General features: G+C 40.2%; 2 protein-coding genes across 2 annotated transcripts in view; both read left to right on the forward strand.

Moving 5' to 3' along the window:
- Positions 1-3,389, forward strand: part of LOC109487905 — a 5,433-nt gene extending 2,044 nt beyond the window's left edge. Inside the window, exons 3-5 of the mRNA XM_019792013.1 lie at positions 637-792; positions 2,325-2,609; positions 3,013-3,389. Coding sequence (XP_019647572.1) covers positions 637-792; positions 2,325-2,605 — 437 coding nt within the window. The 3' untranslated portion in view covers positions 2,606-2,609; positions 3,013-3,389. The remainder of the gene's footprint in view (positions 1-636; positions 793-2,324; positions 2,610-3,012) is intronic.
- Positions 3,390-4,762: 1,373 nt separating this feature from the next.
- LOC109487624 lies at positions 4,763-7,353 on the forward strand. The gene is made up of 2 exons (XM_019791628.1): positions 4,763-5,146; positions 6,464-7,353. Exons 1-2 carry the CDS (start codon positions 4,846-4,848, stop codon positions 7,351-7,353), a joined length of 1,191 nt encoding a protein of 396 aa, XP_019647187.1. The 5' UTR covers positions 4,763-4,845.
- Positions 7,354-15,384: the final 8,031 nt, after the last annotated feature.

Consider the following 15,384-nt stretch of genomic DNA (forward strand, 5'->3'; position numbering starts at 1 on the left):
ATAACAGAAAAGACCGTGAAAACGTCTCTGACAGGAGTGGGTACAGTACTGAGGGACGAGACTCACGTCGTGTGTTTCTGTATGATTGTGTTTATAACAGAAAAGACCGTGAAAACGTCTCTGACAGGAGTGGGTACAGTACTGAGGGACGAGACTCACGTCGTGTGTTTCTGTATGTGTTTATAACAGGCAAGACCGTGAAAACGTCTCTGACAGGAGTGGGTACAGTATTGAGGGACGAGACTCATGCCGTGTGTTTCTGTATGTGTGTTTATAACAGAAAAGACCGTGAAAACGTCTCTGACAGGAGTGGGTACAGTACTGAGGGACGAGACTCGCGTCGTGTGTTTCTGTATGTGTTTGTAACAGAAAAGACCGTGAAAACGTCTCTGACAGGAGTGGGTACAGTACTGAGGGACGAGACTCACGTCGTGTGTTTCTGTATGTGTTTATGACAGAAAAGACCGTAAAAACGTCTCTGACAGGAGTGGGTACAGTACTGAGGGACGAGACTCACGTCGTGTGTTTCTGTATGTGTTTATAACAGAAAAGACCGTGAAAACGTCTCTGACAGGAGTGGGTACAGTACTGAGGGACGAGACTCACGTCGTGTGTTTCTGTATGTGTTTATGACAGAAAAGACCGTGAAAACGTCTCTGACAGGAGTGGGTACAGTACTGAGGGACGAGACTCACGTCGTTCTGTGGTTCGTGAAGGCCAGCGACCCTCGGCTGCACACAGGAGCCTACAGATGTCACATGGACTTCCTACGACAACAGCTCTTACGGCGAGGTCAGTGATGTATAAAATATCCTACGTACAAAACAATAGATGGGTCAACTAATACTACTTGTTCTAAGGTCTAAACATTCTTTGGTATATTTACCTATTTGTACACAGTAAGGTTTATTGCCTTCTAGGATGAAATTAAATTTATCTATAGCATGAAATGTAACAAATTCTGTTTTCTACGTTGCCTCTTTCGACTTTTTAGCGGACTGCATCACAAACAAAATTCGGCTACAGCATGTATATGTGACAAACGCAGCCATGTTCAATGCTGTTTCGTTGGAGTGTACACAATGTATGTTGTGCACGAATAGGACTATAGTAGTTCAGGGAAAAATAAAGCCACCATTCGTCTGAAGCCTTCCACTTATCATTAATTTGTAATCTTTGTTTAAATGAGGACTTTTCCACACTTTATTTTCGGCTCGATTCTGTTTTTTTTAATAAAGGAATCTTAAAATACTAGGGTTTGTGTACCTTTGCGTATAACGTTATTAGCTTGGTAGAACTGTATATCGATATTGGTGTTTTCTGTTTTCCTGTATCCTGTTATATTTCATCTGACCCTTGCCTCCTCATTTATATATGGCCGCAATGTTAAGTTGCAGACCAATTTGAGCTTTTTCGTGAAAATGAAGACTCAAAGAAAGCAAAACAAGTAAACAAAGCTGTGGGACATTGTATGTTCCCACCTAATCAGCTTCCTGTTTCAGGTGTGGGAACAAGATAGGTTGCATGTACGTATATGTCAGGACTCGAACCTCGGACCTCTTGGTTTAGATCGAGTCGAGCACTCTGTCGTTTAATACGCCACGCGACCCCGACAACATTGTAACGTTCCCAATGACCTTCCTGTTTCAGGTGTGGGAACAAGATAGGCGCACGTGGCATGTCAGGACTCGAACTCGGGACCTCTTGGTTCCGAGTCGAACACTCTTTCGTTACGCCACGCGACCACACCAACATTGTAATGTTTCCAATGACCTTCCTGTTTCAGGTGTGGGGACAAGATCGGAGGCTGATAATGTCAGGACTCGAACCCGGGACCTCTTGGTTCCGATCGAGTCGAGCACTCTGTCGTTTACTACGCCACGCGACCACACCAACATTGTAATGTGTCCAATGGTCTTCCTGTTTCAGATGTGGGAACTAGATCGGTGGCATGTCAGGACTCGAACCCGGGACCTCTTGGTTCCGAGGCGAGCACTCTGCCGTTACGCCACGCGACCCCAAGAACATTGTAATGTTTCCAATGACCTTCCTGTTTCAGGTGTGGGAACAAGATCGGTGGCATATCAGGACTCGAACCCGTGACCTCTTGGTTCCGAGTCGAGCAATCTGCCGTTACGCCACACGACCACAACAACGTTGTAATAATGTTCCCAATGACCTTCCTGTTTCAGATGTGGGAACAAGATCGGTGGCATGTCAGGACTCGAACCCGGGACCTCTTGGTTCCGAGGCGAGCACTCTGCCGTTACGCCACGCGACCCAACCAACATTGTAACGTTCCCAATGACCTTCTTGTGTTTCAGGTGTGGGAACTATGACCATCCTCACGCACGAAGACGAGTTAGGCGCCCAGGAGAACACCCCTGCCGAGAGAAAGAAGCTCGCGGACGCTGCGCGAGAGATCACCGGCAGCATTCCAGACAACACCTACTTCCTGACAAACCTGATCAAGGGACAGACATTCTCCGACGAAAACAGACTGAAGGTTCTAGAGATCATCAAACGGTCACTGGAGCTCTCAGAGAGCACCATCAAGACACGGCAGACAAAGAGGAAAATGCGTGCAATGATGTCAAAACGTTAGCCTGTGTAATGCATTGTTACCTCCGGGGGAGGAGACATCCTTCCGCGGAAGGGTTTTGTGAGAGATGTAGATTTTCATGTTCGCAGCTGTTTCTCGCGTTTGGGTGGACGGATTCTTTTGAGACTCGGTATATGTTTTGCTATTGGGCTGCAGATGATGCACGTTCTTTTGTTTTTATTGTATATGTGTTTTCGGGCGTGAAAACGGTGCCTTTTGGTGGCCCCAGAACACAACTTTGAGCGTGAAATTGGTCGCGACCGTTGACCTTTGGCGTCTATTAGGTATTGTCGGTCTCGTCCACGAAGGTGACCCCTCGCACAGAGGGGTGTCCGGTCTCTATAAATTCTTTGTTTAAAACCCTATATAGAAATATACAAGCCCGGAGGTATAAAATCTCAGATTTTACTTGTTAGATATGGTTACAAAAAGCAAAGAGATCACTGCAGACATAGCTTTTCATCTCATTTATTCAGTACATAAATTTACTTTCACTGGAAAACGTTATAATTGATAAAAGTCGTGATATTAAACTCTTTCTCTAATAGTTATCCCTTTTTTCATATAAGAATTCCATGTAAACATTATATGGAAACATGAGATAACATGTCCTTATCTCATTTTTTTCCATATAAGCATACATTCAACCCTTATGTGGAGAATAAATGTGAGAAATAATCAAGTCTATCATTGCAGATATCGGCTCGTATCTAATCAATTGTTTCAACAATGATGGCCTTAACATTTAGTTTTGTCCAGCATAATTCAAAGTGTACGTGTATCAGTGTCCAAGAAAGTTCTAAATGCAGAGACAGACGTTTAGTCCGAACATCATATGACAACAAGTTAGAAAATACTTTCACTGTGTGGTATATTTTAACAAACATCATTATAAGTCGATAGATATTAACTATTGTGTGAATATATAGCAAGTTTGTTCATGGTATTTTATTCATTCACTTGATATGTGCAGTATTTTCTGCAAGAAATAAGACATTCGTATAACCTGTTTGTGTATTCCATTAAATTACTGATTGTTATTAAAAGAATAAAAATGCAATAACATCCTGGAATGAAATTTTACTTGTATTCATGGTCTATCGAACATTAGCTATAGTGTATCATACTTTTCAGAATAGAGTTTGGGCATAACGTTCTGTATTTGAAGTAAGTATATTTGAAATAGTTTACACATTTTATGCCCCGTAGCATACTATGATATCACCCATATCAGTGTATGGGAAGATAACGAAAGTGATAGTCCTTAAAATCCTTTATAGGGGACGTCTCTTCATTGCGTAGTGTCTAGTCAAGCTGAACCGGTGTAACAGTTCTGGTCCCCCCCGGAGGCGATTTAGTCTCCCAAGGGGCGAGATCGTCATGATCTGATATTTGGTCCCCAGGGGGGCAGAAATCACTAGGGGACGAAATCGCTGTGACACCAGGACTAAAGACTACATGTATTGCCAAACTTGGATATCTTTCTACGCGTCGTTTCGTTCCAGACAGGACTCATCAGGAACAGATAGCGGTAACAAAACAGGGCATAATCAGAAAAAAAGGGGCAATACGAAAGTGGCAACCAGAATATAGAGTAGGATATGTCGAATTCATAACACGTCCAGGCATGCTGTATGCATCACTGCAAACAAAGATTGGACAGATTATACCGGCTATTATGTATAAACTGTACATTGAACCGAATACTAAAATCGCTGTTGGTAACTTCAAGACCCCGTTCGTACCAAGGACACGACATAATTTGCTTCTGAAACGTTCTCAATCGGGAGGTTTATGCTGTGTTATTAGTATGGACTCCGATCACCCACCTACGTAGCCTGGTATCCAGTCTTACGTGATTGGGGGTATTGGGGTGTTCAGGCAGGTTGTGTCTTCGGGGGCTCTAATAGCTTCCCCCGCCCAGTGCAACAGGCCGTCCCGGTAGGAGAGTTACGCTAATAAGAGACAGTATGCTTGGGGATTTGGTTCGTGGAGGGCTAATTAATCTCTCGTGAAATACACACCGGGAAACCTATGTGAGGCGGGCGGGCCAGAGCTCTTACGGCCCCGACCACGATCAGACTGGATACCAGGCTACCACCTACGAACACCCACTCAAAGGCAAGTTGGCTCAGAGCCAATATCGCTGGTTTCGGTGACGCAAGGCTTGGCAGCGGACATTTGGCACGGCTGTGAGAGAGAGAGACAGGCGAGAGAGAGCGATCACAATTACCTCCACAGTCATGGCGTCCTCTCCGAAATCCAACGACGTTCTCATCATCAACTGTGACGAGACGTACCCGCTAGATTCCGTGGAGGCGCTGGTCAAAAAATCGTCTCAAACTACCCGTGTTGACACCGCTATCGAGCCGGTACGTTTTTCGCTGCCGAAGCTGGCAGAGGTCAGCGAGGAAGTGAAAGGAAAACAACTTCTGTGCGCCATTCTGGTTCTCAACGCACATGAGTCCCGACTTTCTATAAACGAGAAGAACGCAGGAATCGGCTACGCTGTTCTCTATAGGGCTCTGAGGGAGGCGTCTGACGGTAAGAATGTGTGCATTTATTTTAATTCACAATGGCTTTTATGAATGAAAGACCTTTATATATTGTACATTTGTGCTCTAACAAGCTAAGTACAGGTCATGAATAGACAAGGAAAAGGATACAGCAATTGCACTTAAACTATACATACTAATGTGGTCTACTGTTTACATGTTCGCCTTCTTCTCGCTTCTTGACGCAGTTATAGATGTACGAGCATATGGAACCAATAATACATGATTTGTCAAGTTTCATAAGAAATCTGAATTTTTCTACTTCATTTAAATGTCCAAAGCTGGGGAACTTATCTAGTATATAAGAATATAGGGAATCTCTCTATTATGGTATCAGACAGCTACAACGACCTACATGTATATACTAGACTTTCAGATTCTTTCCCAGCATTCACCACAATGTACTTGGAAAGAAAATTTAAATACATATTGACTTGTGACAGCCCCTATGCTATACATAGGAATATATATTAAAGACTGTATGGATATTAGAAACTCCTCCAACGATTGTATAAGTTGATACCTATCTCATACTAGCCACCCACTTTTGTATCAGATTAGCCTTATGAAAATGTAGTTGACATGTACTTACTTAAGTTAGTAGATGCCATACTTTGTACACTGTACAATTGTTGCGCAATAAAGTTATCTCTTGTATATATAATGTTGCGAGAAATAATAGAAACTTTAGTTGCAAAATCATGCCCGAAGGCTAATTGCTTTCACAATCAAGGACAGTACTACTCTGTGCAATACAATAATCAGAAGGCAGACAACAACTGTCTGGAAAAACTTATACTTCTACTTCTACTACTACGCTAGCTATTGTGAGAATAACGTTACACAACATGTACACTTGTGTAATTACTTGCTTATTTCGAGTACAAATATGCACAGGTGAACTTAGGGGCACTGATAATGAGCCCAAAAGCGTAAATTTTGCCAGAATATGGCTTCCTGAAGACTATAACGATTTTAGAAATAACGATCTTAAAAATATAGCAATATGATTCATGTTTTAAATCCTTTAATTGATAGCTGTTTTTTAATATTGTGATTGATTTTAAAGATGTCACATGTAAATTAGCATAATACTTCAGACTCTACTATTATGTAAGTCTGCTTTTTTCTAATAAAGTCATTGTCATTGTCAGGCATATGTAGGCATATGTTCTTAATTGTTCAAGAGCTAAGCATGAAACTTGTAGGCTAGGGACCATAAATACGTGCAAAGAATAGTCGCACATTGCTGAAGATTCTCTAGTGGGGTAGGATACGTAGTAATGTATGAATTTGTACATTTCAGGTCGAGTACTTGTTGTGATCGGCTCAGACGAAAAGTCCTCGGCGGCAGACGGGAAGGTCGTGTCCAACTGGGTCCGCTACAAAGTCGCGTCGCAGTTCGAAGACGAGTACCTCGACGGCAGGAGAGGTTTCGTGTTCTCCTGGGGGAAGAGCTACTACCCCGTGCACGAGGAAGCGTTCCAACAGTACCTGCGCGCCATCGGCAGTGGTAAGGACGGCTTGGACAAACCGTTCTCACCGGCCCCCGTGCATCGTCGTCCTGATCCAACGCCGATCCAACCGGCAAAACAGCTACCAGGACAAGGCCAAGAGTCAGCGCCAGCGCCTTCAGTTGTCGGCCCGCCACCTCGTGCATCCCCTAACGGTGACAACATACTAGTAGTCACGCCATCAACATCAGCACACCCACCAACCAACTCAACGAGTACTCGGGTAACCCAGCCGAACCCAGAGCCACCGAGGGGCACCCAAGTCAAATCTACAGGACCAGCTCAAACCCAGAGCTGGCCCGTACTACCCGAAAAAGGACACCCTAAGGCCCCAGGACCAGTAGATGTACAAAGACAAGAAACGGAAGACCGGTTGAGGGCTCACTTTGCTGAACTAAAACAAAAGTACCCTGAGTACCGAGGTAAACTTCTTGGCGTGATCAAGTATGGAAGGTTAGATGTGGGGTATACCTATGCTCTGGACGAGAGCGTTCTGCACTTTGAGGTTCCTAAATACATTACAAAAACGTTCTATGACGAACAGAAGGCAACTGGTGTGATAGATGTGGTTATCTACGAGGATCCCAAAGATGGCGAACTAGCGTTTATGTACTTGGACGCTACAAAGTCTTCTAAGTCAAAATCTTCTAGCGGTTGGCGATGGCTGTTCAGTAGGAAGTGACATCTGTAGATATTGTTTGCTCAGTATCTATAGTCATGCAGCCGCGGCATGCAAATTAATTAGTGTTCACTACAATATGCTTTAAAAATGTACTAAGCTATGAATTTCAAGTTAATGAATTAAACTTTTGAGAGAAAGAGAAACCCCTATACAGAATATCAGAACTAATAACTGGTTGGGCCAATCCAATAGTTGCACGTATATAATGTGAAAGTATGATCTGTGTAAGAATTATCTAGAACGTTCTTGTACTTTTTTCCTTTGGTACGAGATCAGAGATGTGTATTACTTACCCTTGATACTGAAACCATTGTGTTGATTTTCCACTTTAATGAAGGAGCAAAAATGTAATGTTTCATTGAAATTGATAAAACTAGTGGTATTCAAACTACGTAGGCTTGCAAGCTAGTTGTAGCATTTCATCCTTAAGAACCTGTCTTCAACCAATATTACAAAATTAACCTGTGTGAGAAAAAAGCTGTTACTGTCTATAAAAAAATATTCTGTAAATGGATGCAGCATGCAATGCTCGATTAATACCATATTCTGAACCAATCAAGGAACACTATAGTGGATGTACAGAATGTAGTTTTCGGAGCAAGTTGATAATTGAAGGACTGACTTTCATTCTTGCACCTTGCTGTACAGTATTAGCTACTTTTGTGGTATAAACCTAATTAATTATGCCCACCTTACCACAGCATATGTAACACTTCATTGGACTTTATCTACATGTATGTACTAGTGAGATGCAACAATTGATGTATTGTGAAGTCTGCTGATAACATCTGTGTCCATAATATCACCAGGGTCCATAATATCGCCACCTTGAGAAATAGTGTGCTTAAAGATATTTTTACTGCAACATACCCTAGGTATGTACATTTGATGTGTGAAGGAGTGCATACCAAAAGCATGTTGCAGTAAAAATATCTTAAAGCACACTATTTCTCAAGGTGGCGATATTATGGACCCTGGTGATATTATGCACACGGATGTTAACACTTCATTGGACTTTATCTACATGTATGTACTAGTGAGATGCAACAATTGATGTACATGTATTGTGAAGTCTGCTGATACAGTTCGACAAATACAAGAAATGTGTTGGATATGGCTCTGTTCACAATATATGAACTGTGAAAAATGTATCTTGTTGCAAGTGTCGTCTTTGCACGTGCCTCCCACATTATTGAAGTCTGAGTATATTGCTATATCATGACCAGCGAGAACTTCTATCCCTACACTACACCCTACGTACCCTGTGAAGATAATCTTTGGCATGGTCTTCAACAACAAAACCACAAGATGACCAAAGATGACACTGAATATAATCTTACTAAGTTTCAAAGTTCAATTCTAGGGATTCGAAGGAAAGCCTATATGTCGATCCAGATATAGCTACACCTAACACATCATAAAGTAATAATATATGCATAGCAAGGAAACCTAAAATAGTGACGACCTATCAAGTGGTCAAAGGAAAATAAACTAACAAAATCGAACATCAGTTTAAAACAATACACCATATATATAGACAATGCAAAGACAGAAGTGAAACATAAAAGTCACAAAATTCCATAATTCCAATTGATCCACACTAATGCATGTGTATTGTCCAGGTTCTTCAGTCTGACCAAGGAGGTTTTTAAACCTCCTTGGTCAGACACATCTGACAACTACTGTCCAAGCAGGGGTTGATGGTGGAAGATCGTTTGCTTTTTATATATGGCCCATTTTCTTTTGTCGCTACCACCAACTTGGTGATAGCGAGAAAAAAACACTTGGTGGTAGCAACAAAAAAAAAACACTTGGTGGTAGCAACAAAAAAAAAACACCTGGTGGTAGCAACAAAAAAAAACACCTGGTGGTAGCGACCAAAAAAACCACTTGGTGGTAGCGACAAAAAAACACTTGGTGGTAGCAACAAAAAAAAAACATTTGGTGGTAGCGACAAAAAAAAACACTTGGTGGTAGCGACAAAAAAAAATGGTGGTAGCGATAAAAAAACTTTTGGTGGTAGTGACAAAAAAAAACCCACCAATATTTGGTGGTGGCGACAAAAGAAGGGCCATATCGTATAAAAAACAAACGATCTTCCACCATCAACCTCTGCTTGGAGAGTTCTTACTACATACATATTCAAAACACCAAACCTTACGACCCTTGAACATGAAAGAACAACATGCCAAAGTGATGACTCATGCTAACAAGAAAAGTGACTAAAAAACAAGACCAGGCTACTGGATACAAAAAGGTAACATCTATAAATGGCAGTTCTCAGGATGTAAGGCCATACCAATTAAATTTGTTGTTTCTCGGATTTTTCCAGAAAAAATATGGAGCAACAGGGCAAAATAAAAAAAAAACAGGCTAAGGCACCCTGTGAAGGCTGGAAATGTTACGGTATGAGCCATGAAATCAACATACCAGGCTGGTTTATAATTAAAACTGTTACAATAGATTTTGAACTTTTAATGAAACAATGTTGCATTGTTACATTGAAAAACTTTAACAACTAGGAAGAAAAGGACTTTCTTCAACCATTGGGGCCAAAATATGTCTTTCCTTGATCATTTTGCAGTTGATACAGAACTTTTAATTATTATTATTTTTTTGCAAATCAGAAAAAAAATGGACAGGGTGAATCCGAGAAACAACAAATTAAATTGGCGTGGTCTAAATGTAGAACTAAAACAACAAGCTACTATTGTTTCAGGTGGAAGGAAAAATGATGATGAACCAAAGTGTTTGTTTTCAGATGTTCATATACACAACATATATAATTATATTTGGATGTCATAAACTGATGTATTCAATAAAACATGTCACCCAACAGGCCACCTCTAGCATAAAATCAGAGCACACAAAGGATCTCATAGATTTATCTTGGTGAATTGGACAGGTGTGTTTTAGTTCTAAGGCCACACCAATTTAATTTCTTAATGGATTTTTCTAGAAATATAATGGAGCTGGCGGGAGATCGAAAAAAAAATAAAAATAAAAACAGGCCTAGGCATCCTATTATGGCCCAAAATGGTACGATAGGAGCCATGAAGTCAACACACCAGGCTGGTTCAAAATTTAAACAATGAATTTTGAACTTTTAATGATACCATAGCATTGAAAGATGGAATAACTGTAACAACTAGGAAGAAATGGACTGTTTTTAACTGTTCAGTGCAAAATATGAGCATTTTGCAGTTGAATCTGAATCTTTTTTTTTTTTGCAATTCAGAAAAAAATTAAAGCAGGCAAATCCATTAACCAAGAAATCAAATTGGTGTGGCCTAATTAAGCTGATCACAGGCAAAATGCTGAATTACTTCTAAGACATCTTAAAAATACAGTGGGAACACTGGAGATACATACTTGTGTACCGCTATGTTGCTGTGCCTTTTATTAGACTCGAGCCTTTCAGAAAGCGGGTCAGAATTTAGAAACAAGAAAATGCACCCTCTGCTAATTACCAAAACTTAAACCATGTTTGCCTTTAGGTACACTTGTGAGCATACATGTATGTTGACCAAAGCCAGACTGGTGTTGACCAACCTGACTTTGAAGCATGTTACAGATCCGGCTGAACTTTTGATACCTTTGTTTAGGCCACACCAATTTAATTTGCTGTTTCTCGGATATTTTCAGAAAATATATGAAGCGACAGGGCAAAATAAATAAATAAAAAAAAACAGGCCAAGGCACCCCATGATAGCTGGAAATGTTATGATATGAGCATTGAAGTCAACATACCAAGCTGGTTTATAATTAAAACAATAGATTTTGAGCACTAGATTTTTAATGAAACAAAGTTGCATTGCTACATTGAAAAATTTTAACAACTAGGAAGAAGAGGACTTTCTTCAACGTTGGGGCCAAAATATGTCTTTCATTGAGCATTTTGCAGTTGATTCAGAACCTAAAATCTTCATTTTTTTTGCAAATATGAAAAAAATGGACAGGGCGAATCCGAGAAACAACAAATTAAATTGGTGTGGCCTTATGATGCAACTCATGTACCAGATGACTGGTTTGGAGCCATATGGGGATAACTGCACTTCTCCTATAGTCTCTATCAGGTTTTGGGAAGCGGATGGGAATAGATATTGGCCAAGAAGACAAGATGATACACCAGAGGAGTTGCTCTGCGCTGAGAAAACAGTAAGGCCACACCAATTTAATTTGTTGATTTTTGGATTTTTTCAGAAAAAAATATGAAGCGACAGGGAAAAAAATAAAAACAGGTCCAAGCATCCTATTATAGCCCCAAATGCTTCGACAGGAGCTATGAAATCAACACAAAAGGCTGGACTAAAATTTTAACAATGAATTTTGAACTTTTAATCAAACCACTGCATACTAGATAGATGGTGTATCATCTGTCTTTTTGGCTAATATCTACTCTCTCCAACCACTTCCTGGGGCCTGGTAGAGGCTAATTGTCCTTCTTTGCTTACAAAGGATAGCCTGGGTACCATCCTGGTGAGTTTACATCAACTCCCACAGTCGTAGCTGGTGGGAGCAACTGTGGGAGCCAGGATGGTACCCAGGCTATAAGAAGCAATGATGAGGATTGAAACACAAGTGGGCATCTGCAAACCCAATGACTGTACTTCTATAACCTGTGGGGAAATTAGTGGTAGCCTGGGTACCATCCTAGCAACTGTGGGAGCGGATGTAAACTAACCAGGCTAAATTAGTGGGTCACTCAGTTGGATTTACAATTTATGGCTACCATGATGACAATCAAAGATGCTAGTTAAGCCTAAAGCAGCATCTTCAGCTGTCACAAAAACTATTAAAACAAAATTATACACTGCAGCCTGTGAAGGTGTTTGAATGCATGTAAAAAGCAAAAATAAATTTATATTCTTTCTTAACAGGTGGGTTCCAGTTCAGAGCACATACGACCGTGCAAGTGCTGGACTTCCAACAGAAAAACAAGTCTATAAATACTATTCAATCTTCTGTCACGGTAGAAGGCAAACAACTGATAAGTCACACAATAGAGGGCTCAATTGACATATCAAGTTGAAGATATTTGTGACTGTACAAATGCTGTACAAAGGTCTATCATTCACTCTCCTGTCGACATGGGAGAAGGTAAATAAAACCATGTGTCGCACAGAAGAGGGCTCACTGAACAATAGATTGATTGACAGAAGTGAAAGTAAACAGTGAGTTACCTTGCAGCCTCCACTAAATTTTATCAGATAATAATGCCACACCAATTTGATTTCTTGGTTAACGGATTTTTCTAGAAAAATAATGGAACGGGCGGGCGAAAAATAAATAAAAATAAAAACAGGCTTGGGCATCCTATTATGGCCCAAAATGGTACGATAGGAGCCATAAAGTCCAGGCTGGTTCAAAATTTGAACAATGAATTTTGAACTTTTCATGATACCATTGCATTGAAAGATGAAATAACTGTAACAACTATAGGATAAAAAGGGCTGTTTTCAACTGTTCAGGGCAAAATATGAGCATTTTGCAGTTGATTCTGAATTTTTATTTTTATTTGCAAATCAGAAAAAAAATGAAGCAGGCGAATCCGTTAACCAAGAAATTAAATTGGTGTGGCCTAAGCAAATCTTTAAAAAAATGTTTGCCTTTAAAACACACTTCTAAGCATATGTTGACCAAAGCCAGACTGATGTTGACCCAGACTTAGCTATCTTCCAGATTCATCTAGTGGGCATCTAAGAAATGCTCAAATTGAACCCAATGAAACCACCTGTTATGCTGTACAATAACTTTCCCTGACAATGTGATTGAACCCCACACCCATATACAAGGATCATACAGTCAAACCTGTCCAAACCGGCCACTCTGGGGACCAAAGAAAAGTGGTCACCTTGGACAGGTGGTCTCCTTGAAGAGGATCACCTCACAACATGACTGAGACACAAATGGTTTCCAAGTCGAGATGTTCTAATGTCAAATGCTGCAAATGCATGTGGGGAGGGTGGCACATGGAACAATTTACCTCGAACAAAACATCATCCAGCAGTCAAGGTAGACTGGCTGGTTTCTCCATGATTTCTCATTAGTTATCACCAATAATCAACATGATCGAAAATGATGTATGGGCAGGTATCAGGCCTTGGGCGGACCGAACAAAGGGTGGTCATGGTCGCATTAGCCAGGTGGTCACCTTGGACAGGTTGCTTAATAGTTGGGTCAATGGGGAAATATTTGAGAAAAAGCAGTCACCATGGACAGGTGGCCTGCTTGAAGAGGTGGTCTCCTTGGCAGGTTTGACTGTGTAATGCCACCATCTTTCCATCTTTCTTCCTCTAGTCATGGGTTATCATGAACATCATACCTTATGACCTGATGGAACAAATTAAGAATACTACAAATATATGAATTTTCATGCCAGCATTAATGAAATCTAAGTTTAAGGTTCATCTGTGTTGGTAGAATTCATTCTAATGTGATTTTCAACACAAGGAAAAGTTGTACTTGCTCCAGTTTTTTCACTGTACAGCACTAGTGTGTAACTGTAGAGATACAGAATTCAGAAGACAAAGACATTGGTAATTATGAAATTCAATGTAATCGCATGTTGTGAAGGCGATTGAATGTAAAAGCAAAAAGGAAAGGAATTTATACATTTTCTAGTGTGTTCATCAATTCAGAGCACATACAAGTATCAACTTAAAGATAAAAAGTAATTTGTGACAACGGAACCCAGAACCGTACAAGCATTTGGCATCCAACCAACAGAAAAACAAGTCTGGTACCATTCAGTCTCTAGTCACGGTAGAAGGCAAACAAACTGATAAGTCCCACAATAGAGGGCTCAAGCAACATATCAAGTTAAAGATATTTTAAGACTGTACAAGTACGTGCCTCCAACAGAAAAACAAGTCTATCATTCACTCTCCTGTCATGGGAGAAGCCATAAGTCACACAGAAGAGGGCTAAAGGAACAATAGCCTGACAGAAGTGAAAGTAAACAGTGAGACACCTTTTGGCCTCAGTGATTGTGTGAACTGGTTCATTAAAACAACCTTTTAGGCAATTCAGCTACTTTCCAGCTAAATTGAAGCAAACCTTTTTTGGCATACACTGTACACTTGTGTACATAGTTACAGACCATCACTGGTATCAGTGCTTTATGGCTGTTCAGTAATCTATTGTCAGTGCAGAGTTGATTAAGTCTACTGTCATTTTAATACGTCACAAGAAATTTTCTTTCTTTCTTTTGTCAACTTCAAAATTAAATAATGCTTAAAGGCATCAATATTAAGTACAATAATAGATACGACACTATAGTAACTAAAACAATAGATACAAAACTTGCCAACCATTATTTTTGTGAATTCATAGCGTGCTTGCAGCATTTTCTCATTGTCCGAAAAGTCTGGGCAGACTTATTAATGACGCACATTCATGCATGAAAAGATGAAATATGATTTTCAGATGTCAGATGATACCCTAGTCATGGCTAAATGTGCAAATTTCGAACTACAATGTTCACTACTTCAAAAGTGAAAGGAGAACATGTCATGCATAATTTAGCAGTGAGTCAGGGTGCGAAACTAAAAACAAGAGGATCTTTACAAGTGAAAGGAGAACATGCCTTAGGCCACACCATTTTAATTTCTTGGTTAACAGATTTTTCTAGAAATCTAATGGAGCGGGCGGGTAAAAAAAAATAAAAACAGGCCTAGGCATCCTATTATGGCCCAAAATAGTACGATAGGAGCCATGAAGTCAACACACCAGGCTGGTTGAAAATTTAAACAATGAATTTTGAACTTTTAATGATACCATTGCATTGAAAAATGGAATAACTGTAACAACTAGGAAGAAAAGGACTGTTCAGGGCAAAATATGAGCATTTTGCAGTTGATTCTGAATTTTTATTTTTATTTGCAAATCAGAAAAAAATGAAGCAGGCGAATCCGTTAACCAAGAAATTAAATTGGTGTGGCCTTAGCAATGTCTGAGGGTGCCAAGCTAAAACCAACAGGATCTTCAAAAGTGAAAGACGAACATACAATGTACCATTTCAATGACTCA

The sequence above is a fragment of the Branchiostoma belcheri genome, unplaced genomic scaffold, assembly GCF_001625305.1.
Source record: "Branchiostoma belcheri isolate BF01 breed outbred unplaced genomic scaffold, Haploidv18h27 scaffold9, whole genome shotgun sequence".
Lineage (NCBI taxonomy): Eukaryota > Metazoa > Chordata > Leptocardii > Amphioxiformes > Branchiostomatidae > Branchiostoma > Branchiostoma belcheri.

Excerpts from the sequence above, each read along its gene's own strand:
- LOC109487624 (XM_019791628.1), top strand. The coding sequence starts at position 4,846 with ATGGCGTCCTCTCCGAAATCCAACGACGTTCTCATCATCAACTGTGAC. Across the intron at positions 5,147-6,463 it reads TCTGAGGGAGGCGTCTGACG|GTCGAGTACTTGTTGTGATC; the intron begins GTAAGAATGTGT and ends TGTACATTTCAG.